Source organism: Camarhynchus parvulus, chromosome 8 (genome assembly GCF_901933205.1).
Source record: "Camarhynchus parvulus chromosome 8, STF_HiC, whole genome shotgun sequence".
NCBI lineage: Eukaryota > Metazoa > Chordata > Aves > Passeriformes > Thraupidae > Camarhynchus > Camarhynchus parvulus.
This window is the reverse complement of record NC_044578.1, coordinates 11,036,994-11,063,372: the sequence shown is the minus strand read 5'-3', so window position 1 is coordinate 11,063,372 and position 26,379 is coordinate 11,036,994. Positions and strand designations below refer to the sequence as shown.

Here is a 26,379-nt window from a genome sequence, read left to right as displayed (position 1 = left end):
AGCATGGCGGCGGCGGCGGCCGTGCTGCCCGTGGCCGTGTTCGGCTGCCGGCCGCGGGTGGCCGGCGGTGTCTGCTTCCTGGAGGAGCAGGTGGTGCTGCACGCCGCGGGGGCGGGCTGCCTGCGGCTGCACCTCGAGCACAAGTGGCACAACTTCATCCCAGGTGGCCCCGACCCCGCTCCCGACCCTAACCCCGGTGCCGGTCTCGACTACGGCCCGCCCTGACCGCTCTGCTCTCCGCAGGCACGGAGAAGAGCCGGGGCGTGCAGGCGCTGGCCGTCAGCCCCGACCGGCGGTTCCTGGCGCTGTCGGAGGCGGCGGGGGAGCGGCCGGTGCTGGCGGTCTATGAGCTGTCGGCGGAGCGGGCGCGGCGGCGCAAGGTGCTGGCCGCCGAGGAGCTGCCGGCGCGGCAGGCGGTGTCCCTCGCCTTCTCCCCCGACAGCCAGCTCCTGGCGGCCGCCACGGCCCCCCCCGAGGGCCACCTCACCTGCTGGCTCTGGGAGAAGCAGCAGCTGGCGGCGGCCGTCCGCGTCCAGGCCGCGGGTGACGGCCCCTGCCAGGTAAGGGAGGGCTCCAGCCCCGCCTGCTCCCGATGCTGCCGAGCCCGAGCTGTGCCCGCGTCCCTACCGCTCGTTGTTAACGCTCCCGTTCGCAGCTGGTTTTTCGGGAGCATACTCCACTTTTCTAAACTTTGGATAAAACGATCAAACTTTAGTTCAAGAAGTAGCAGGTGCGAGGTTGGACATGCGTTCATCCTTCAGGACATGTGCACAGTGCGTTTTCCCGTGGCCACATGGCTTTTTATCCACGGCAAGAGGAGGAGAGCGCTCCACAGTGTTGATTTCATACAGTTCCTCTGACCTTTCTTGACGTCTGCTGTTGGCCTCCTTCAGCAATAGGACACTAGGCTAAATAAAGTTTTGCACTGACCCATAACAGACATTCTCATGTCTGTGTCTGCTATATCACATGAGATTCTCTTACATCACATGAGATCTATGTTGCAGGGCCAGTATAACAGGCCAATGAGTGTGCAATGTGTCCCTTGCGTCCCTGCAAAAGCACTCACTAAATAGATGGGCTGTGCTCAGTAGTTGTAACACACTTTTGGAAGCTCTCAGTGCACCTTTCCCTTCCTGCAGTTTTCTGTGTTCAGAGCAGAGGAGAAGAGCGGCTAGGAGCCGGCTGATGGCACACAAATGATTTCTGCATCCAGGTTTGGGTGCCCCTTTTAGATTCTTTCATGTAGGGTGGTCTGACACTTTCAGTCGATGTGTTGATTGAACTCCAGCTGACATTTTTTCTGGGGTACAGCTACAAGCAGAGGTTGGCTCAACTACTGAATTCATGAGCTCGATTCCTAAAGAGAGGGGAGTGTAAAGACTCTGGCTGTGTAAATTCCCATAAAGCATAAAAAATCACTTCAAACTGCCCTTCCTATCCATGTTGAATATTGAGATGGCTATTCCATCATTTTCACAAATAAACACCTAATTATGTGAATTCATGTACATACTGTTAGCTTGAAACACAGGAATACAGAACTTATTCCTGGCCTTTCGAGAATAAATGGTCTCACTTTTCAGGAAGCTTGCTACTGGAAAATTTTGTTCATCAGTAGTAAAGAGGTATTTTGGCCTTACTTTTGTAATTTAATTTTAATAGACACACTTTTGAAAGGGGGAAAGCTGCAGTATATAGTTATGGTGACTAATTCTTACTCTCTTTGGTATTCTTGCATGTTTCTATGAACCATCTTTCCTTGTTTGTTTTCCTGTATCTGGTATAGAAAGTCTTCAGAACAGGTATAATATTTGCTTATTTGTGAACATAGTTGGAAAAAATATTTCCTCTCTCTTTTGTTCCATAGGTGAGCTTTAATCCTCAAGACAATACCCAGGTTTGTATCACTGGAAATGGCTTTTTTAAACTTTTCAAATACAGTGAAGGATATTTAAAGCAGATGAATTTACAAAGGGGAGAGCCAGAAAACTACTTGTGCCATGCCTGGCTGTCTGAGGAGGAAGTTATCTGTGGCACTGACACAGGCAAACTTAGCTTGTTTGAGACTGGAGAGCTTCACTGGGAGAAAAGTTTGGAGTACAGAAAACCACCCAGGAAACCAAGAAGAAGATACAACAGAAGAATATGAGAGGTAAATCTATTCAATGTTATTAATAATAGTTCCATGCTTTTGCAGGCAGATTAGTTCCTTCCTTCCTGTCCAGTTTATGTTGTCAGTTGCTGCTTAGCATTTTTTGATTTGTGCTTCTTTATTTTTAAGTCTTTATGCATTTCCTAATTGCATTTCTGGTGTTTCTAGTGGAGTGACCTTTGAGGATACTGGTTTACAACAGCATTCTTTGCCTCAAATATCTGCAGTTGCAGCATATTCCAAAGGCTTTGCATGTTCACCTAGCCCAGGAGTTGTTCTTCTGTTTGAGAAGACCTGTGAAAAGGAGGCCTACGAGGAGAGACAAGAAGTCTGGGTAAGGAGGGAAAAAGCTTTTCCAAGCAATTATGCAGCAGAGCCCTGTTTAGAGAACTGTGAGTGTTTCTGATTTAGTTATGAATAATAATTTTTAGCACACTGCTAAACTGCATTGTAAGGATTAGCAAACTGTCCTGGTGATGTCAAATGGAGTTGCCAAAGATCACACTGAAAGTCACTGCCTGATGACCTTCTGCATGGAAGTTCTGTATGTTTCCTTCCCACATATAAAATGTGCTTTGAGGCTGCTAAACTTCATGAAACCTTTAAGAAACTTTTATTTGTGGACACTTTTAGGACTGAGAGATAGTTCACATCAGTTTTAAAGAACTTGGCTGCTTGTTTTTTCCAAGGAGAAGCTTTTCTCCCTCAGGTATTTATTAGAGCTGTCATGAGACCTATGCACTCTTAAATAATCCTTCTACCTGTTCTATAGCAAACTGTATGCACTGACCTACTGAAATCTCTGGATAAGAACATTTAACTCTAATGAACTGGTCAAGACTTCATACTCTCATTCTAAAAGGTCGGATCTTCCTGGTGCATAAGATTCTGTAATAAGACTTATCTACCTTAATGATACATTACAAAGAGCTGTTATTCTAATCACAATTTTTAGGCAGTTCTCATTCTGACACTTGCTAGGTTTTTTTTTACATTTTTCTTCTACCATTTTAATTCTTGTTTAGTGCAGTACTTCATATTACTGCTGAAATGTCTCCTGATACTTTATTTCAGCTGTAATGTTATGAATACCATTAGGTTGTCCTCTTGTCCTCTATTCCGTGCCTTGCAGTAGTTATGTGCTATTAAATATCCAAATTGTATTGCTGATATTATGTGTGTGCTTATTAGAGGAGCGTTACAGCAAAAGTTTGTGTGTGTGCATGCCTACTACCAAAACATGGAAACCTGGCACAACCCACAGGATGCCTTTCTTGTGCAGCTGCCTCAGGACCTGTTCAGCACCGAGCCAAAAAAGTCAAGCAGACAGGACATTACATCTATATGCTTCAGCCCCTCTGAAGAAATGATGGTTGTTAGCACAAATAAAAATCAGCTCTACATGTTTACTATGTTCTCCACCAAACTTATAAGGGTAAGTGCAGTTCAGTCACATTGCACAGCTCTCATGTCCAGTATTGCAATGATACAGGCTAGTCAGTGTTGTTTTCTGTGATGCATTCTCATTAAATCCTTTAAATGAACCTTTAAAGCTCAAGATGTGAAGTGCTCAGTGTGCTTCTCTGAGGGCAGTATTTCTGTAGCCCCTTGCTCAAGGCTCCCTCCCTGTGAGTACCTGATGCTATTCAGCAGAAGGATAGAGAACACTTAAGACCATTAAAGAGTGCCTGTTACTGCTGAACCACTTCACTAAGGCTTTAACTGAGATATCCTCAGTGCAACTCTGTGGTTCATGCTCCACTGTAATAGGCACAAATTTTATTGCAATGATAAAGCTGGAACAGCCATGGGAGTCTCATTTTACTCTAAAATGATAGTTGGTGAAATCTTAGCTAGAGGTAGAACCTCTTTGTGAAATACAAACATAATGAAAACCCTTCCTACTCTGAAGCAATTAAATAATACAAAGATAAATGAAAAATATATTATCATGAAGCAGACTTCTATGGAATTGAGTACCTAACCTGTGTACAGGCATATGGAAAGGTCTTTACAGGAAGAGGGGTTGTAGTTATGGGTTCTGTTTCCACATGCAGCCTAACATTTTATTGGTGCTTCATTTCCAGCATGTGGTAGCTATACATCCTAGTGAAGTTTTCTATCACTCAGCACTTGACTTTTTTTTGAATATCTCTCTGACCAGAAGGTATTAACTGAATTCCTGCATGTCCAGTTTTATTTATTTATCTAACTTGCCTTTTTTCATATGCCTACAATTATGTTCTGTTCTCACTGCTCTGCCCTGCATAACTTTTCTTGATTATTAATTATGAACTTAAAACTAACATTGTCAGGCTTTTAGCATTGTTATGTTCAGACCAGGGCAGTGAAAGGATGAAGTGGTTCCCTCAAATCTATTCTACAACTGTATGCAAAGACTCATGATAGATTTTTTTTTATATGCCTTACTGCCTGCAATGAAATATTTGTGATTTCTTAATGTTCTCATTCCTTGTCAGGAGAAGATATCTTATTTTGCATATATGAATTTCCCATTGCATTCTAATTCAATCACTGGTCTGGACATGTGTATTTGGAAACCCATCCTTGCTACGTGTTCCCTGGATAGATCTGTCCGCATCTGGAATTACAAGAAAAAGTAAAGAGTTGTTTGTTATTACCTCTTGCTTTTTTGTGTATTGTATTTAGGAGGCAACAGCAGCAATCTCATATGAATGAGAGTGTTGTTCTGGTAAAATTCTTGTGTGGTGTGGGATGTAAATGGTATTACTGACGTGATTTGGGGAGTGTGAATATGCAGTGCCTTTCAAACTGGTGCCAAAAGAATACAAAGCCTTTTCTATTAAGCTATTTTTGTGTCAGACTTCTTGTATTTTGGAAAAAATTCTTTCATTCAGCTTTGTCTTAAGATACTGTTGCCCCATAGCCTGCTTCTTAGGCATAGATCTTAAGCAAAATTACTCCAGCTCTTGAGGTTCCCTGGAGGGAAAAACAAATCTCAAGAGATGCTTGTGTAGGATTGCAATCAGCAATTCATTTACCTTCTTCATTATATCACAGTACACAAGGATTTGCTCTTACACCTCCCACACCTTCTCTGTGAACCAGAAAGTCAAATTTGCTTTTGTTTCCTGTAACATCTCTGTGATCATTACTTAACTGAACAACAACACACTTCCTCAAGGACAAGACAGAGTCAGATTTTAGCTGCAGGCATCCTTGCTGGGCCAGATAATATCCTGTCAAGTGTTCAGTGGGGAGTTTGTCCTATTCCATACTGCTCAATGGTTTTCTCTTTCAGCACTTTGGAGCTGTGTAAGGAATATCAGGAGGAAGCATACACAGTATCACTTCACCCCACTGGCCTTTTCTGTTTGGTTGGGTTTTCTGACAAACTACGATTTATAAGTCTCCTGTATGAGGACATGCATGTTTTCAAGGAGTTTGCTGTGAAAAAGTGTAGAGAGGTAAGGAGTGGTGCAAAATTAAAATTGGGGAGTTATGTGGAACAGAGTGCTGAAGAACATGACAAAATAAAAACTTCTCCAATACATCCTAGTACTATATATGATGTCCTGTATCAAAGCTTAGAGAAATTGATTCTGACTATTGGAGAACAGGCCGAGAGGCTGATGTGTAAGTGTGGGCCTGGGAAGCAGCAGAAGGGATAATTTGCTCAGAAATACTCCAGAACTGAATTTTACAGGGGAAAGCATTGATTAAGAAAACTGTAAGTGGTTAATTATGTAATGGGAGTTTTCTTTTCATGCAAGGATTTGATATTAAAGGATGTAATTGAAATTCAATGCATGAATGTTTTTATCCATTCCATCTACAGTAATGGGTGGTTATGTTCTTTTTGTAGTGCTCATTCAGTAATGGAGGCCATCTTTTTGCTATAGTTAATGGAAATGTGATTCAAATTTACTCCAGCATCACCTTTGAGAATGTTACTAATCTGAAAGGACATACTGGGAAGGTAAGTAAACAAATCTTACACATTACAACTTATTAACATATTAACTAGTTGATAAGATGCATTTTGAAGAGGTAAAGTACAATTTTGGATCTTGAGATGGCCCCAGAAAGTAAAAACACAAATAGAAAACTTAGTTTTCATTGGTCAGAAGGCACTGACACAAAAGATGCACTAGATACACCTAAAAAGTCTGCCCTTAAATTGAAAGTGAACAGTTGGCAGCTGGCTGAACAAAGTAAAATATCCCAGTAATATATTATAAAAATAAAATCTACCACTCCATATTGAAATGAACTTTTTCCCAATAGTGTGTTCTTAAAGTAGTTCTTACTGGTTTTGGTTTTTTCTAATGCTAAAATAGAATTGGTTGAGAAACATCTAGAGGCATTTCAGTAAGACTTTGAAGTATGATTCTGAAGTTGTCATGGCTTTAGCAGTACAATGATTCCATACTGTATGTCTGTAATCTAACATCAAGCTCCTTGGTGTATTTTGCGTTTGCCAGGTACATGCAATTAAATGGAGTTCAGATGACACTAAATTTGTCTCCTGTGACACACATGGTGCTGTGTATGAGTGGAATTTGTTGACAAGTAAAAAGGAGTCAGAGTGTGTGCTCAAGACCTGCATCTACAGCAGCATTTCCTTGACCTATGATGCCAAAATTATCTTTGCTGTTGGATCTGACCAAACTCTCAAAGAAATTTCAGAGTCTTCGGTGAGCTAAGAAACACTCCTGGATTTTGCTACATTCTCTGGGGAGGGTACTGGTTCTTTGCTTTCCTTAGCATCCGTTTGGGAAATAGGAATCAGTCTGGTTTTGAAAGCTGTGGTATTTACTGACACTTTTGTGTTCTTATGTCTTTTACAATGAAACCTGAGATTTTGTTGTAGTTTTATATTTTTGTCATTTTACTTGCATTTACCTAGAAATCTTCTAATCCAAGTAACAAACTAGCTAGGCAATATTGTATCAACTGTTCTGCTGAAATACAAGTGTATCTCATCTACCACTGTATCTATGTGCATTTTTTTCCAGAAAAATAGTAAATTGTATGTGATAACCATTACATCTTTTAGATCACACATCAGCTTGGCTTGAAATTTTAATACTGGTAACTATAACAAATATAGAGATTTTATATCTAAATGTTTCTTTTAAATCTATTTTTTTAAAATGTATAAAACTTAGTACTAATTACTGTTGAGGTTATACTTCTATAGACATAGATTCTTTGAACTGCACTATGTGCTGCAGGCAGAGGTATAACAATTGCTCATGCAGCATGTAATCAAATCCTTGCTGCAATGTGAGGTTTGTGTAGTGCTTTGTGCTGTTGGTTGATGTGTAGATCCAGCACGAAGTGCCTGCCTATGACGTTGTTTACACGACTGTCGCTGTCTCGCGTTCCGGGTGCCTGGTATTTGTTGGGACCTCCCTGGGGACAATTCGAGCTATGAAGTACCCATTAACTCTGAAGAAGGATTTCAGCGAGTACCAGGCCCATGCAGGTGCTGTTACAAAGGTAGCACAGAGTTCTTTCTTTTCCCTGTAATGCCAGCTGCACACAGATCCTTTAGGGCTGATTTTCCTTCTCAATTCATAGCATTATATGTTAAAATTAAGGCTGAGTCTGCACATGGAGAATGAATATCACAGCATTCATAGGAGTCCTGTCTCTAGATATGTCAGGGAATAAGCTGTTGACTAAAAAGTGGCTTACACCAGATTACAAAACATGGCATATTGGATGGAGAACTTTGATACAGCCCCTTCTGGAAAGAGGAAGGTAATTTTGCCATAGAATCTTTTAGGTTGGAAAAGAATATTTAGGTCATCAAGTGCAGCTGTTAACCCAGCACTGCCAAGTCTACAGTAAACCATGTCCTCAAGCACCACACCTACACATCTCTTAAACATCTCCAGGGATGGTTCCTATGCCACTTTCTCTTTAGAGGGGCATCACATTCACCCATTTCCAGGGGCCTAAGACTTCTCTAGTGAGCCAATACTGCTGCCAAATGACTGAAAGGCCTCAGTGAGCACTTGTGCCAGCTCCCTCAGTGTGCTTTGGTAGGTTCCCATTCTCCAGGAAGCCACATGTTCTGTGTTGTTAAAGCTGGTCATAATTTTGGTATTTTAAGTACCACTGCCAACTACAGCACCTTGACTTATCCTCACACAGTCCAACATTAGAATATGAACTTCAATTACTGTAACTCTACTTTCACCTCAGTTGTAAGCTGTATCAGCTCCCAGGTACTCTATGCCAGATCAGGCATCAGCCACAGGAGGTCTGGAGGAGGTGACAGCAGTTACTACTACATAGTTCTTGGTGAGCTTAGTTGTAGTTTCAAAAGAAAACATTTAGCCATCTGTTGGTCTCACAACTTCTCAAAGAAAAACACTAGAGACCTTTGGAGTTGTCATGTAAATTGCCTGTCTGTGCTATAATTATCTAGAAGGTCTTTTCTGTTTCAGGTTTTTAAAAATCTTGCTATGGCTTTGAGACCAGAAGCAGATCTAGTACCTACACATATTCTTTCCCTTCCCTTTGTTGTTTCAATCGCAGTGAAACAGGAATAGGAGACATAATCAAAGTGTTGGTAGTGGGACTGTGTTTTATTTCCACTGTTGAATTTCTGGGATAGAAATGAAGAGAGTATGGGGGTGGGGAGAAAAATATGGTGTAAAATAAAACTGTATCTCCATTCTTCCGTGTCTCATCTATTATTTTGTTGTCTCTTATAAGATGACAGTAACAAGTGACGACCAATTTCTACTGACTGCCTCAGAGGATGGCTGTGTATTTGTCTGGAAAGTGCATGATAAAGAAGGTGGGGAAATGAAAGGAGAGCAGGAACTTGAGTATGCTGAGGAAGTGTTGATCATGAGATCAGATATAGACGAGAAGGTAGGAGGAGCAACTTGTGAATATAAACTATAGGATTTCTGTCAATTGCACTTGCATAGTGCTTGTTACCAGCCAGTTCTGTATGGTCAAACCTTTGACTTAACCTTGGTCAAAGAGGTTACAGCAAGTTGCTGCAGTGGCTTGTCAATATGCAAACAGCATTGTACAAATAGCAAGTGTGGATTAGATTTTTCTCTAATACTTTCCCCAATCTCTTGAAAGCACTTCTAATGGAATAGAGAAGTCAGAAGATGCATTGCTATAAACTATCTTCTAAGACAGCAAAGGAACTTTAGTTCTAGGACTTCTTGGTCATCTGTCTGAAGATTCTCTGTGAAGGCTGTTGTTCATAAATATGTACATGTAAATAAAACATCCTTAACAGGCTGTTGCTAACAGCAAATATTCTCTCCCTTAAAACTGTTTTCTCATCCATGTCCTAACAGACTCAGGCAATACTAGACCTGCAGAATTGTGTGAGAGATCTACAAACAGAAAGTGAGTATGAGCTACGTCTCAAGGACATATACTGTGAAGGAAAAATAAAAGCATTGGAAGAGAATTTCACTCAGGAAATAGACTCCCTTAAAACTAAACACCAGGTATGATTCATGTTGCAGAACCAAATATTAAGAAATCTTTCACTGAAGAGTTGAATTGAAGCTTGCATTACATATGTAGAAATGCCATACAGCATCTGAAATCGTTCCTTTCTAGTTTAAGATGTTCTTGATATTTATAAAGCATGAAACTATCTTTGAGTTAAGTATCTTACAGGTACAAGGGGATGCAAGAGTTCTCCTAGGTACCCTGTAAGTATTTTCACATAAAATCAGCACAATAAATACTGCCTGAGCCTGAGGATCAGTAGTAGAAATGGCACTGTGCCTTAAAAGCTCCTTTCCATATAAGACTGCAGCTGCTGCAGGATCTAACAATTCTTTTCCTTAATGCTGCCTTCTTTATGTCCTGTCTGCTTAGATTTTTAAGAACATCTGCTGAGGTTTCTTGTATGTTTTTTGAAAATAAAAGTAAAATATATTCCCTGCATGTCTTCTGTTTGTGTGCTTATTGATTTCTTTGTGATCATGAAGCAGGACTCCCCTGAAAAGCAAAGGCTATGATAATTCTTCCCAGTGTCTTATTTATGTGTGTCTGATAATGCTATTCTGTCCATCTGACTGGTGCAAACACTGGATTTCTGACCTGTAATTTGTTATATTTCTGGACTTCTTTTTGATGTAGAAGGCAAGGGATGCAGTAATAATTTCTTTGGCAGTACTGAAAGTAAGAGATTATATATCACATGATTCAATCCTGTCGACCTCATGTTCTTATTGAGGTTTTGGGTGAATATTGTCCTGTTCTGGTGATTTGTTACTGCTTGTTTTGTCGAGTTGTGCATAGTATCTTCAAGCAGTATTTCTGTTTGACTCCACATAAAGGAGTTCAGTATGAAAGCTTGTCAGGTGACTTATTAGTTGTAGTATTTTACAGGTTTGTAATTTCCAAGTGCTCTCTTTATACCTCTCTTGTCTTTTGGCCCTACAATTGTTCCAGTAGGTATTTGATATTCATTTTTTGAGGAGGTTTAATTATTCATTTTAATGTTTTCTTCAAGTATTTTTTCAGATTCTTTGGCTTGTCTCATTGCAGGCTTTTTTTTGTCTAAATAACTTGAGTTTAAACCTTTCTATTTTTCTCTCTTTTGTAGAACCTAACCTTGTACAAGAAAACCATTTAAATTCCTCTGTGGATTCCTCTACCTCTGTTTTATCTCTGCTGGGTGTTTTTCTGTGGTTCTTCAGGTCTTTTGATAAGTAGGGCTTGGCTATATATTTATAATAATCTCAGCTACACTGAAAATTCTCTAGAGTTGTTGATTATAGGCTTGTAAACAAATACCTTTGAAGGTCAATATAATTCTCTAGGCAGGCAAGTTGTACTTCCTGTCCAAGTATCAGTACAGGTTAAGATTAAACTGAATGACAGCTTTAGACTGAAAGGGCTAAATTTTCTAGTTGTATCCATCAGACAAATGGAATATTTTTATTTATGAAAGACCCATGAAGTTGTTGCGAGAAAAAGGTGAAAATATTGTAACTATGGTACAATTTCTAGCATCTCTGGGAAATTTCTCAGCTGTTTTCTTGCTCCAGTTCTTTGTGCTTTTTTTGAAGATTAAGTAATTTACAGTGGCAGGCTGACATTTCAAGCAAATGGCATTTAAAATTCTCTTGCTTAAGTTTATGTCATAGTATGCAAATGTCAGCATTTTAGGACCTCAAAGTTGCTTCAAGTGAGACAGGAAGCAGCTTGAACTTTAATATCTGGACAATAATTTATGGAACTGCAAATTCTCCTCAGGCAGGTACACATAAAGGAATGGAGGCTTTTGTAGCTCACAAAGTTTTCTTTTTAGATTAGGATCAGTACCTTTTATTATATTAACACTGTTTGCTGCTTTTCTTTAGCTTAACTTGTCAAAACAAACAGTATGTGGGAAAACTTGTTTTAGTGACACATGGCATCTCAGTTTTGGTGAGAGATTTCAAAAATATTTCTGCTTTGTATGTATTCCTCACCAGGGGCAAGAGCGCAAACAATTTGGACATTGCTTTGTCTAGTTTCAAATTAAAATATATTTTTCTTCTTTTTTATCCCAGATTTTACAGGAAGAGAAAGAAAAACAGAAGCTACAACACGAGGTCCAACTGTCTGAGCTGATGGATAAACAGGCCAAGGAGGTGCAACAGCTAGGTCAGACTGTAACAGATGTTTGTAACTGGAAAGTGGGGGAAATGCTGTATTGACAGCAAGTGACAGGGAGGGATTACTAGAGCAGAGGTGTAAAAAAAATGGATGTATGTCCTGTAGGTATTTGGTGCAGACCAAATAGATGTTTAAACTGCACCATATATGTGCTTATGATGAGAACATGTACATGGGCCCTGTGTCTTAGAGGTTTGGTACTTGAGATTAGTAATTTCTTCATTAATTTTATGCACAGCTCACTGTGCAAGAACAGTGCAGTCATTCAGTTCAGCAAGGAGGTGCACACAGCCTGGAAATACTTGGACTCCGGATTGGTAGTCAAGATAAAAATACTGCAAATTAGTACCAAGGAGTCCCTCCATAAATTACTCCATTGCCTACTCATACTTTATAGCAGTTGAGCTCATTCAGCTCTGCCATGGTTGTCATCCCAAGGAAGTGCCTAAATTAGTTGTCAATTTTGCATGGCTACAGAGTCTAAAGCCCCTGTATACCTGATGAAGAAAGTGATTAAATACTTCTACTTGTAATTTATTGCAACCAGCTGCCAAAAAGACAGTAAATAATAAGGCAGTGATCGCTGCAGAAGGATAGGATTCACTCTTCTTTTCTATTAGTTTTATCCATTCCATATGTTTCCTGTTAACAGAATCTGACAGTAGTCAGAAACTCTCAATGGAAAATGAGAAATACCAGGAGCTTCAGGTGAAATCCCAGAAGATGGAGGAGGAATACGAGAAACAATTGCACAATTTGGAGGAAAGCAAAACCAAGGCTGTGGCAGAGCTAAAAGAACATTATGAGAAAAAACTTAAACATAAATCTGTTCTGCTGGAAGAGGTAGGAAGCTTGATTTGCACACAGCCTGGAAGAAACAGCAATTCTAATTGCAATTCTAATTGCAAAACCAGCAATTTTAAAAGATCTTAAGTGATACTGGTTTGTGATTTCTTGCAGAACAAGTTTGCTGATGTTAGTATTTGGGCCATATTCCTAACTTGAACCTTTCAAGTCTTAAGAGTTATTAAATTAAAAAAAGAAAAGAACCTCAATGTGTATGTTATCAGTTTCTAAAGTTGCTTTAATCCACTAAAAAGTTATCTTAGATGATATTGCTGCAACTGAATATTTCACTAAACATAGATTCTCCCAGGAGAAACACAGTTACAAATAACCTTTTATTTCTCTCCGTTATTGGTCTCTTACATTTCTCTAATGTTTGTTTTCCTTAACTGCAGACAAAGGAGCATATGAGGAAGCAGATTGAAGCACAGGAAGAAATGGAGAAACAAATTTATGAAGATGGAGACAAAGAAATCTTAGAGCTCAAAGACAAGTATGAGAAACAGCTCTTGGAGGAAAAGGAGTCCAACATCCAACTGAAAGGAGAAATAGGAGTCATGAATAAAAGGGTATCTTTTATTCTCTGCTAGTATCAGACCTGCCCAAGAAGACCTAGAACTGAGGATTGAATGTGATTAATGGCATGTCAGTTTAGTCCATTCATCTAGTCTGTAAAAATGTGGCATTTCATATGAGAGCAGTAGCCCGTTCTTAGGTTCATTTGAATGTTTAGAGTATTTGGGCAGAAGAAGAAGCTGTCTGCTGATTGTATTGCTGATATGATTTGAGATAGATTATAAAGGAGGTATGTTTTTATTAGTACAGTTTGATCTGCATAGTTTTGAACTATAAATAATATTGTTCATCCTATGACAGGAAAGAAATGAACTCTTAATTTTTCTATCATTGAATACTTTGCTTTATTAGTAAAATACTTTTACTGCTTCATTCGATGCAATAATCCCTGTGTTTTGTTTGCATCATCATTTTTAATTAGCTTTACTGGGGTTTTTAAGGAGACATAAAATATTTTACCTCTTTTATGGTCTGGGTATTACATTTGCCTAAGGATGTTGGAGAGACATTTTTTCTTTTTTGTTTTCTCCAGTATCTGTCTGGAGACAGAGAGGTTCGTTTCATACCCTCTACTATCATGGTACTGTCTTTTTAATTTCTTTGTCTTTTAGACCTCAAGGTTTTCTTCACGTGTCCTTACAGTTTGTCCAGTGCCATTCATTGGTTCCAACTTTCTTGGTTTTGCAGATCTTAGTGCTGAGGCAGGGATTTTGAGGGTACCCAAGAGCTATGAACTGGGCACCCTTCCAGTCTTCCATCTTTAGAGATGTATTGCCTTCACCTTATGAGAATATTCCATGGATTGAGTGTTAGCTGCAGCTGATGCTTAGGTATAATATCCATACCCTTCTTGCTGCTGCATGCAATTTCCTTCCTTCTTTCCTTCCCTCTAGTGCAGCAGGTATTCTTGTCAGAATATACAGAAAAAGTAAAAATGGATATTCAACCCCCTTTTGAGGTAGAGGCATTAAACTGTTGAGCTGCTCCTTCATCATATGTTAATTTGCTATCCTTTATCCCACACTGTCTACAAGGTATCCTACAGAATAGGAGGACCAAGCTGTGCACAGTAAGTTCTTACTAGTTTGCCTCTCTAGTTGAACAGCCTACAGAAAGAGCTCAAGGACCGAAACAGGGATATTGAGGAAATGAGACTGGAACAGCAGAAGCTGCAAGACATCATTAAATCACTGGAAAAGGACATCTTGGCACTAAAGACAGATGTTAAAGAGAGAACTGAAACTATCCTAGAGAAGGTGAGGAAGTGGACAATTGGATGAGGTCAAAATCACCTCCCTTAATTAGAGATATTTATTTTAATAGTATTTGTTGGGATAATATCACATGACTGAAAAGTCAGTTTCAACTTAAGGAATTTGTGATCTCCAGTTTGGGATTTTGGCTTTTAGTTGGCATTCTAAGCTTTTCTTGGGGAGCTCAAGTTCAGGATGTTGACTTTCTTATCCCTTGTTCTGGGATCTGTAGCTGGCTCAGCATTATTTGCCCTTTCCCATCTAATTTGTAGACTTGCAACTGGAGTTCATTATTCCACAAGATCTGTGACTGCTGGTTTTGTCTCTTCCATATTTGTGTCTTGTCCTAGGGATCTGTGTGAGAGTGTTGGGTCTGATTCAGATCTCTGTACCCATTTCTTCCAGGAGAAGTATGTATATGATCTAAAAATGAAAAATCAGCAACTGCAAAATTTCAAGTTTGTACTGAGTTACAAAATAGAGGAGTCTAAGAAGCAAATAGAGTCACGTGAAAATGATATTGAGACAATGAAGAAACAGATCAGTGAGGTGAGTAACACTCTCATTTGGCCTCTGCTACTAAGCCCATTGTCTAAATACAAACATGACCCAACAAGTGCATGAAAGATTCCACCCTGGTTGTTCTTTGACTTCTTTCAAGGATACATAGCACTGATTCAATATCTGTGCAGCTAATAAAAATATCTCTAGAAAATAGCTAATTAATTTTCCATCACATGCTACCAGTGATCCACATAGTTATTTAAGTTCCTGTATGTAATTCTAAATTTTGCTTTAAAATAGATCTTATGCTTATGTGGTTGCCCTCCATGTGCCCTATAGCATTTGCAAGACACTGCTTTTACTGATCTGGCAGAAAAGAGTAAATTTCTTCTCTCAGAAATGTTGCAGATTTATGCAAACATAACTCTGCTAGGGGTTAGGTACATGGATAAATTGTATTCATCAGTTGATACATGGGAAATTTAAATGTATTCATACTTAGCATGCAGCAAATTAATTGAGGGAACTTATTTATGACAGAAGCTTACTATGATCACTGCATAGATGTATCCTTAGCTCAACCAAACTAGGACTATAGTGACATAGTCCTTTAAATAAAATGCAAACTAATCAACAATTTGTATGTACTTCAGACTAGCAAGATTAAATCCTTGTTGTCTTTTCTGGTCACCATCTTGTGCCATAAATAAATGCTGTAATACCATTATTGTTTTTTCCTGTGTGTTCTGCATATGTACACACAGTTTTCAATCCATTTGTTTCTTTTCAGTATCAGGGTCTAGTTTTTGTTGCCCTTACTCTTTCCAGTATTGACTGTCCATTTCCCCTCATTCAGTTTTTGTTCAGATGGAACAGTAGAGCTCCTGTTCAGCTCAAGGAATTTAAGGGGTATCACATAATTGAAATTAATGTGGCTCAACAGGGAGTTGCACATTCATTTGTGTGGTTTCTGTATATTCTGACAGAGGGCAGTGTTGTTACAAAATTGACGTTTCTCATGTTGTCATGCATCCTGAAGGGGGACCTATTCCCTCAAGTCTGTATTTCCAGCTCCTGGTTTTCCTGTTATGTGTTATTTTTTCACGTCCCCTTTTGGCCCTGATTTCCTCCTCCCGCTTCCTTTCAGATGGAGGAGCAGCTGGAACAATTCCGCAAGGAGAGCGTAGAGCTGAAACTGAACATCACCCAACTGCAGCAGAAACAGAAGGCAACTGCTGGAGAGGTGCACAGAGAGATGGAAAAGGTATGGGGTACCCCCACCATGCAGGTCCCCCAGAATGGCATTGGTGGGGACACAACACTGGTGAAACATTAATCTGAGCAAGCAGTTACTGCAGGGGTGCTGTGTCCAAGGAGCAGGAGAGTCTCTGCTCAGGGGGGACAAAGACACAAAACTTCCAAGCCTACAACTAGCTTAGAGCATTCATATTTTAAAAAATCCAGTTATTTATGAGTCAACACATACTGTCCTGAGTTTAAGAGAACACTGAGGTGAATGCTGAACTACTTGTTCCTGCCCAAGCCTGAAATCTGGGGACATTTGGCCTAAACAGGAGCAGCATGTAGGATACCACCTAGGCATTAGTAGGATGAGAGAAAGGAAGGTTTCATTAATGGAGGAGTCCAGGACCCCTGGTTTTACAGCGTATCAGACATGAGGGAGGAAAAGGGACTGCAGGGGAAGGTGGAGGAGCAGTGCATGAGTGAGGAAGCAGGTAGGGAGGCCTGGCAGAAACCAAGAGAGAATGAGAAGGCAGTCTTGATGTGAAATCAGCAAGCTGTGCATGTGTTTGATATGTTTTGTCCCTTGCCTTCTCTCCTTAACTGTTGTTTCTAAATAAGAAGGTAGGACAGCATTTGGACAATGTTCTTGGGCACATGAGCATTGTGGCTCCTGGGGATGTCCTGTGCAGGGCTGAGTTGGACTCAATGATCCTGGTGGGTCTCTCCCAAGTCAGCATATTCTGTGATTCTGTGTTTGGGAAAGGACGGTGGGCAATAGCATAATGAGCCACTGTTTTTCAGTTGTCATTTTTGCAGATTGTCACTGATATTACCTAATAAAGTATCTTGGCTTATTATTATTCCTAAAATCTGTGACTGTTGTTCAACACATAATGCTTACGTTCCCAGCGAGTTGTTAATTAATTTTTTTTTAATGAAGTGGAAGAAAGTATGAGAGTTTTCACAAGTTCCACTAGACTTTATAGAAAATTGCACAATGGAGTGTTCTGATGAACCAACTAAGAATGTGACTACATTGTTCTTGCAGAGGCAAAATATGGAAACCCTCATCAAACGATTTAAGGCAGATCTTCATAATTGTGTGAGATTCATCAACGATTCCAAAAAAATGAAAGATGGTATCCGTGAGCTCTACACCAAGTATGCGCATCAACCAGATGTGGTGAGTCAGGACCTTTGCCTTCTCCTTGCCCATGACTGTGTCTAGCCGTGTCATTACTGAGGCAACATGCTGTGCCCTCTCAGGTGGAGGCTCAAGCAGAAGATGCAGATTTGCAGCAGCAGTACAAGAAACAGCAAGAGTACAACGAGAGGAATTTGGCAGTTTTGAGGAAGAGGGTGATGAAGGATAAGGAAATGCAGCACACTGCTTACATGCGCATCATGCAGGTAATCAGCCTTTTCCTTGTGGTATGGAGTGGGAACAAAGGAAGTGGCTGCACAAAAGAGACTTTATTAACCTTTCTGTTATGATTTCTTAGGACTTTGAAATAGTTTTGGTTGACTTTCTTGCCAGAAATTCCAACATTTTTCAAGTGCTTCCATTAACTTTTCTGAACAAAAAGAGCAAGATCTCGGAAGTCAGAAATGGATTTTGTTTATCTCCCACTCCCTAAAAGGAGATAGGGAACTTATGTTGCATGGATGTTTTAAAGGAAATTAATGTACCTACTTTTTATTTCAAACAGTATTTATAATTGCCATCATTGTCAATTTGCCCTTGCTTGGATGTCAAGCTATATCTGCTATGTAGTAATATTTAGGAAGTAATTTTGGAGGAAGAAAAGGGAAAAAAACCCCTTCTTTGTCCACATAGTCCCATCCCTACTGGTGTGAATTGTGAAGAACTTTCTGCTTTTCACATCCAAAATTTTCAAGGAAGTTCAGAAATACATGAGGAATATGTCTATTTGTACTAAGATCTCTTGCTCAGAATCCTTGTTTCTTACAAGGCAAAGTAAACTCGTGACTGCTGGGGTCAAAGATCCAATTTGTTTTTATCTGGAGTGGGAGGACCTAGATCTCCACACCAGACATCCTAGGAGGACAGCTTTTCTAGTCTCCTCTTAACATGCTCTCCTTCTGCTCAGTCAGCATTTCCTTTTCCCCTCAGTAGCCCTTTCTACATTGTTGCTTTATTATGCTTCCTCAGGATCATTAAATCTCATCCCCTCCTAAGTCATCTGTTGTTTGCTATTTATTCCTAATTCGCTTCTTCAGGGCTAGACAGCAGCAATCTTCTTCCCTGACACTATTTTAATTTTTTTTTTTATTCTTTCTGTGAGATAGATGTTTCCTTTGGCACAAAAGGAGATGGGTTCAGAAAATAACCTGAAGAATTTCCTTACTGGAATAGGGTGACAGATGGTGTTCATAATGATAATACTTGATGTCTTGGATCAGTAAGCCTAAAATGAAATGATGATTAAAACCAAATTAATAAAACATCTGGAAGATGAAGATATCAGAGATTCTAACCGGCCTGGTTTCTTCAAAGAAAAAGCAGTTCTCTGAAGTCCAGTAGATTAATGAGATTGTATAACCAGCAGGAATTATCATGGCCTTCCAGTCTTTCACAGGGGCTTTTAAGACTAGTTTAGACAAACTTCTGTGAGGATTTGCTTTGAAAAAGTAAATGACATCTTGACAGTCTTCTAGCTCTGTAGGTCTATTATTCCTCAGTTGCAGTTACATTTTCAGAGCTATGCCCTCCTCTTTGAGAGATTATTCATAGGTACACTCCACTAGTGACTGCTGCAACAGATGATTAGAACTGTCAAGATAATTTTAGTTATTCTTACCAGTTGACAAGTTGCCTGTTATTCAGCTATTAGTTTTTCCTCCAGCCTTCTGTATTTGTAATGGTTTCTTTGGATACATAAAAACAGAGACACTGAATAACCTTGAAGTAGTGCTGCTTAAACTGAAGCCCATATAAAATGAAATTTTCTATATGTCCTACCTGTCTCTGACAGTCAGCACTGTAGGGACTTCCTAGACTGTAGATTGCATCCATATGATGTGTCATTGTACCTGATGGCCTCATTATCCATGCATTTGATCAGTCCCTTTTCTGAAACAATTGGTTCTTTGCCACAGCCTCTCATGACAATGAGTTTTCCCATGAACATTTGTTTTATATATCCATTCTGTGACATTGCATTGCAGTGCAAGCATTCTGTCAGAATGTAAATATTGAATTAAAGGCTAATCTCTCTGGAGAAAAGGCCTCTTCAGGAAAATATTACCAGTGTCAACCAACAGTCTTTTAGCATCAAGCAAACCAAACAAGACATTTCTACGCAACCCAGATTGCTTCATACAAGACACTCTGTGTTATATTTTCTGATAGACCAAAAGCAAGATCTTCATTTCACAGCAGCAGGTAATCACTTGGACTGAACATATGAAGGTGCTCATGACTACACCTAAAGGCAAATGCTGTGACCCAACCCTGAAAGATGGTCAAAAGAAAATTACCTTGACTGATTATTGGAAGTTACCTTCTTCATGTGCTCTTTCAGGATCAAGCTCTGGAATAAATGCATAGAGTCAAATTTCATCTGTATTTAAAGGCTTGCATTTGACAGGTCAGACTCAGCAAAATATTACAGTTCCAGAGCTACCTGAGCACACCAACTCCTACTGCATTTATAGTCCAGCATAAGCACTACAAGAGCAACTCTTCTTGCCCAACAAGTTCAGATCTTAATGAATCCCATACTCTTCCTCCAGTCAGTGATTTTCAGCTGAGGAGAAACTAAAGCACAGCTGCTCTACTTGTCTTAGTGTGAAGTCTTGATAATTTTGCCACACACATGCCCTGAGCTATTGCTGCCAACTTGAAGTCCTTGAGTGCAGGCACATACTGAGGTGCACTGGGCTTTGTACTTCACTTCTGACCAGCCTGCAGTTGTGTGGTGCCAACACTTCATAAGTAAACTTGAAGGAACTGAGTCATATGCTTTGCACAATCTTTTGTGGCAACATAATTATCTCTATCAACCAAAATTATCATTAAAACAAAAGTAGAAAATAAGATTTGAAGACACCATTTTCATGGAAAAATTTCATTTATCCTTGTTCTTATCTCCTGCTGTTTTAGTGGGTTCCCTACTGCTTGAGACTGGTATTGTGAGGTACCCTAAACATGCTTTTTGCCATCTATCTTTTTTAAATATTGCCATTGTGTTCCAAAAGTTCTAAAAAACACACCTCAGGTAGCTGAAATAGTTGCTATTCTTGGTTCAAGTATGATGGCAGCTGTTTAACATTTGTCCTGGTTCTTGATGTGTTATTTCACTGTCCTTGTAAGAGGCAAATATACAATTCTACGTCACTCTTTTGAATACAGAAAATAAATATTTAGTTAATGGTGATCCCGTTTCTAAATCATGACCGGCAGTGTTATCATCCTTAAATAGTATTAACCATACTGGTTTTGCTGAAGTCTTTGAATCTGTTGCAACAATGGGTAAATTACATTTACTGGCACTTTCACAGCTGCTTCAGGAAGATGCTTCATGGTAGGCGACTAAAAAATTAGAGGATTGAACTTTTATAGGCTGAAAATGGACTTTACAAAAAAGAACAACTTGCTAACTTTTCCTTATAACAACTTGTTAGCAGTAGGTACCTCAAGTCTCCACATGTTTTATAGATTTCCTAATAATTTGGAAGGAGTGTGGAAAAGTAATGTCTGTCAGAACTAATGAAGAGGGCTTTGACTAATTCCAAAGAGATAAAGATAATTTAAGTGAACAAATACATAGTGACAAATGAAAAGCAAAATAATACACACTGGAGGGAGAGATGGGAATTCTTCGCATTAATTCTGAATTAATTGGATCAATTTAGGAAGGCCCTGAGCTTCCCTTTGGAATTGGCAAGGAAGATGATACCTTGGAGTGCAGCTGCAGTCAGAAAAGCAAAACAAATATTGTTTTTTTGAGCTAACATGGTTTGAATACTGTCATGTTCTGAGTCACATCTACTGTGATCTTACCTGAAATGTTGTGTACTCTCCTGATTGCCCAGCACCTGCTTGTGATACTGATTCTATACTTTCCAGTGTCTTTCTCAAAGATATGAAGATACATATTGCTCAGCCAGATAGTACCTGTGCCTTTCCTTACAGAGCATGTTGTTTTTGCAGGAAAATGTGAGTCTGATTAAGGAAATTAATGACTTGAGGCAAGAACTGAGGGTGGCCAACACGCAGGTGCACAACCTCGAGTCTGCACTGAGATTAAACAAGAGCAAAAAGGCAATTCAAGACACAGGTGAATAGCTCTTATATGTTCTTTCCATATTGTCAGTACTCAGGGCAGAAGCTCTTTTGGTCCTTGGTGAACAATTCTGTTACTGTCTGTGTTTCATTCTAACTTGTCTGCCTGGTGGTACCTGGTACATTTTAATGTTAATTGTAGAAGCTGCTAAATCCTGCAGATTCTTACTATTTAGATCTACTCCTTCAGCCCTGAAAGATTCTTTCCTTTGTTCATGCCAAAGAACTGTATGAGCTGGACCTTTGTTACTGTACTGTGTCCCCTCTGTTTTATCTTCTAGCTCCCTCTGCTGAACTGCCGTCCAGCCCAGCTGTCCTGAGGTTGAATCCGCAGATGGAAAGTGAAAAAGTCATAGAAATGCAGCAGCTAGAAATTCAATATCTGCGAGACCAAATCCAGGAGATGGAGAAAGCCCTGAACTCTCCAGGTTCAGTCTCTTTCAGTCAGAAATCTTCCTGACCTGAATCTGGGAAGAAGCCACAAGACACAGCAACACTGATTGTGGTTCAAGGATGCCTTATATTATTATATCCTCCTGGCAAGATCAGAAATGCAACAGCATAGAGTAAACTTACATCATCCTATACTCTTCCACTAGGAGCATTTATGAAACAATCAGTACTCTGAACATTTCTACTTTCCTGGAATCTGCCCTTTTCATGAGACTTAGAAGCCTAAAGAAAAAAAATAAATTCATGCTAGTGTTAGGCTAATCTTTGTGCCTTCATACTAGGTATTCATCTTTCTCTTGAAAACTAATGTGTCCTAATTCAGAAGAGCTGGTCAAACTGTAAGCCTTTTCTGCTAGAATTCTAATTTGGTGTCATTGTGCTGCAAAATTCAACGTCAGCCTTTTATTTTCCAATATTAAATTGCTTATGTCCATACGAAGGATTGATGCTCTTAAGACCGATGTCATTGTTATTCCAAGCAGGCATCCAGTCACAGATTAACAATCAATTACCTTGTGAGGACAACCTTTGACTCAAGCACACACAAGCTAGAGCCCTTGGTAAAGCCTCTGCTTTCTGTCTAGAGATGTGTTGCCTCATCTGCTGCAATAATTTCAGCAGGACAAAAAAGGCAGCCTAGTTTCAAACTCCCCAAATCTGGAATAAAGTCCAAACTTTATGCCATAACTCCTATAACTTTGATAAACTGATTTTTGTTTGTCTTTTTTTCAACATCTGCAATCCCTTTAGTTCAGTTTTTCAGTGAAATTCTCCTAATAAGTCACTCTGCAAAGTACTAATACACAGAAAAGGCAGGGAGTAATTTCTTTAATAATGAGGGGGGAAAAAAACCCTAAATTTTTCATCTGTTGTTGTCAATGCATGACACTGTGGCACTGAGGAGTATTTCACATCTATCAGAAGTTTGAGCTACTGGTTGAGCATGGAACTATATGGTAGTAGAACAGCCAGTGTATTGCTGTTTCATTTCCTATCCTGAGTTGTGGAAAAGTGAGGAGTGTTTTTAATATACTCCTAATATTATACAGAAGGTGGTGCCAGGACTGGGTAACATAAGCTGCATTACCATCAGGAATACTGGACTCATTTCCAGGGCAACACCATGGCAAAATAGATGGTTCCATGAGCTCCAATGATTTTGGAGACTTCAGCTGAGTGCTTTGTCCATGAATGTGGAATTAAGTTTCTTTGGTCTATTTTTTTTTTTTTTTCATTTTTGCATCTTTAACCTGTATGGAGCATAGCTTTCACAGGAGCAAAAGGAAGAAGTTAATGGTCTGTTAATGGGCTAGCTTAACACCTTTTCTTCCTCCTCCCCTCCCCATATAATCATCTTGATACATCCTGTACAGAAAGAGGATGTAATTAATGTAATTAGTAAACATTTTAGAAACTAGTTCCCTCTAAAATTTTCAGGACACACCCATTTTAATTTGCTAGGCTCTCGTGTGGTATAATTTTCTCCTCTCTCTGTCAGGACAAATTGAGTGCTAGAATCATACACCACACTGCTTTAATAGTTGTGGTTTAGAGAAATGCAATCAACTTTTCTGAATAAGAAGAATCTTTTACTAATATCCCTATACAGATAGTGAATTATTTCTAAATGGTGACTGATATGCTTTAAAATATGCCCCTATGTCACCCTTGTTAGTAAATTTTAAAGGCAATACTCAGTCTGTCAGATGAAGCCTAGGTAGCTTCAGCTACCAGACTAGGCTGAGGAGGATTTTGAACTTGATATTAGTGGCTAAGGGGCAGCTAAAACATTGCTTGCATAGGGGAGCATTAAACATCAGGCACAGCAGAGTGTTACAACTAATCTTCAGCAGACCTGCTGGAAGCAAAGTAGATGTACAAGCCCCTTCTATACTGGGAAAAGCAGACCAAGGTCAAACTCCCACACACAAACTCTGTAAATGTTTTAGAATTAAGCTGTAACTGGATTATGGTTTTGTGTGCTAATGATCTTCTGAATTCTCTCAGGGTGCAAAATCATTTTCTGCTTTCATCCTCTCTTGACCTTCATTGTTCTGTTTCTCCTACTGGTATCTCCCTAAAGGAGCTGGTAAGGATTTCATGCTCTTATAAAGCTACAGCCCACTTTTTAAAATGACTACATGGCTATCTGAATAAGGTTTCCCCTTAGATGACATTTTTGCTAAAAAACCCAGGTTCTTCTGGGTAGGGTCAAGCTCATTGTTCAAAGGTGTTTGTATAGGAAAACCTATCACATACCATTTGTTTTTTTATGTGTAGGACAACATCCTTTGGACTGATGATATTTCACAAGTCTCCAAAGACGTATCAGATTTTTCTCAGACAAATTCCTGAACCTGTCACACTACTTGGTTTCTATTTGGTTAGCATATCCTAAGCTTCCCTTCTCACAGCCTGATAAAAAAGTAGCGTGTGACTTAATAACCAAGCCTCCTTTCCCATTAGCCAGGCAAGAGCTGTTGTTCAGTCCCGTTCTCTCCTTCCTGCATTTCCCTGGAGATTTTCCAGCTGCTCAGACTGACGGGGTAATGATCCCTTCTGCTATCATGAAACCTAGCCAGGAAGGAGGGGGCATTGATCAGTCTGGGAATCCCATTCCCCTACTGAATTCAACATTCCTGCTACTCCCTTTTGTTATTCTTCAACTCTTGAATGTTTTTCTGTTCCCCTGATTCCTCTCGAAATAGTTAGCCTTTTTTCCCCACTGGATGACCAGGAAATCAGCTCTTCTGCAGCATGGTGACTCTGCTGGTGCTGCTGGCTCCCAGGGAGGGGGTTGTGCACCTGCCTTTTGGTGGGATGATGTGGCAGTAACATCTTGCCTGACTTGAGTGCTTGCCTGAACTTCTGCCACAGAAAGAAGCAGTCCTGATATGACTGGGTGGCCCTAACCTATAAAGTAGAGCAGGAGCTACTTTATTTAATACCAAATACTTGCTGAGTGTGTCAAATGTCCCCTAGCACTACTCCTTACTGCCTGGGAGCTGCCCTGACACCCCTTCACCTCCAGCTGGGAGGAAATGAGCCACCTTCCAGGATCGGTGTGTGGCCAGAGGCCAGATCCTGCCCGAGGAGGGAGGGGTAGCACCTGCGCACCGGCGCGGCTCTGGAGCGTCTCCAAGAGCAGCAGCAGGTTTGCTGAGACGCCACCCAGCTGGGGAATGCACCTGCCCGGCCAGGAGGCGAGGGCTGCCGCCGGACCGCGGTGCTGCCGCGGCACCGGGAACGGGAACCTCGCCTGGCTCTTGGCAGCCACTTGCAAGAGGAAGGGAAGAGATTTTCCCCGTGGGCTCCCTCGTTAGCTGGATCCAGTGGAAGGAAAGCCAGGAAAAACCATTGCCGCCAGCCTGGAGCAGGGAAGTGTGCCGGGTTGTCGCATGTGGGCAGTGTCTGCTGCAGGTGAGTGATCCCTTCCTCCCTGGGAGCTGTGCAGTAGCTGCTGGCAGGTTCGAGGCTGCTTCAGACTCACTTCTTAAGAGACCCTGCTTCTTGCCTCCAATTCATTTCTTCCTTGTGCTATTGTTTCCTCTCAGCACGTCAGACTTGGGAGTTTCTTGTTCCCTTGGAACTCCCAGGTCACCCTTGGCAGAGGGGTATCAGGACAGGCTCTGCGGGGCCAGGATAATGGATGCCTGTTGAGTGTACAAAGAGGAAGAACATGACATTTCACAGTGGAGTGTGCCAAAACTGTCTAGATCTGTGTAAAAGGCAGCTGTGTACCGACCCTGTTACAAGAAGCCTTCCACCATCCTTAAGGCCAGAACCCCTAGGCTTGGGGAAAGGAAGGGACAATCCACCATCACTCAGGGCTTCCCAAATGGGGTCTCATGGCAGGAGCACTGCTGGGACAGATGCTCACTTCTGGGACAGCATTATCCATCTGTCAGGGGAGAGAGGGTGGGCTCTCCCCAGAGGTGCAGATCAAACTGCACAGGTTTGCATGGATCCTGAGCAGCCCATGGAAAGTAGGAGCATTGGGAATTGGTGGTTGGTGGGGCAGGCAAAGAAGTGTGGATCTCTAGCTAGGATTTTGGGCAAGACAGATGCCACAAAAAAGACCCCATTACTCCCATTCCTTGCAGGTTCCTCTATTCCCAGCCCTGAGTTCTCAGAGAGAGAACCTTCCCCCATGCTCCCAGGTGCACAGACAGGCCTCAAGCACCATGACACTCAGAGCTTCTGGTTTGTGCACTGACAGTAATTCAGTCATAAAACAAGATACATGAGCTTCATTCTCTTTGAGCCTATAGGGAGTTAGAACAGAATCAAATATGCTTAGGAAACATTTCTTTCTGAAAAGGTGGTGAAACATTGGAACACACTTCTTAGAGAATTGATTGATACCCCAAACCAGTTAGTATTGAAGAGGC

General features: G+C 40.5%; 1 protein-coding gene across 1 annotated transcript; it reads left to right on the top strand.

Moving 5' to 3' along the window:
- Positions 1-3: 3 nt before the first annotated feature.
- Positions 4-22,673, top strand: CFAP57 (cilia and flagella associated protein 57). Its single transcript, XM_030953566.1, is given in 23 exon segments — positions 4-163; positions 244-560; positions 1,871-2,098; positions 2,100-2,155; positions 2,285-2,489; positions 3,438-3,590; positions 4,636-4,775; positions 5,439-5,604; positions 6,003-6,116; positions 6,622-6,834; positions 7,469-7,642; positions 8,870-9,031; positions 9,478-9,633; positions 11,698-11,791; positions 12,456-12,646; positions 13,045-13,218; positions 14,323-14,481; positions 14,884-15,027; positions 16,130-16,246; positions 17,276-17,410; positions 17,494-17,637; positions 21,404-21,530; positions 21,817-22,673. Coding segments are annotated over 23 exon segments (3,708 nt in total). The 3' UTR covers positions 21,996-22,673.
- The last annotated feature ends 3,706 nt before the right edge of the window (positions 22,674-26,379 follow it).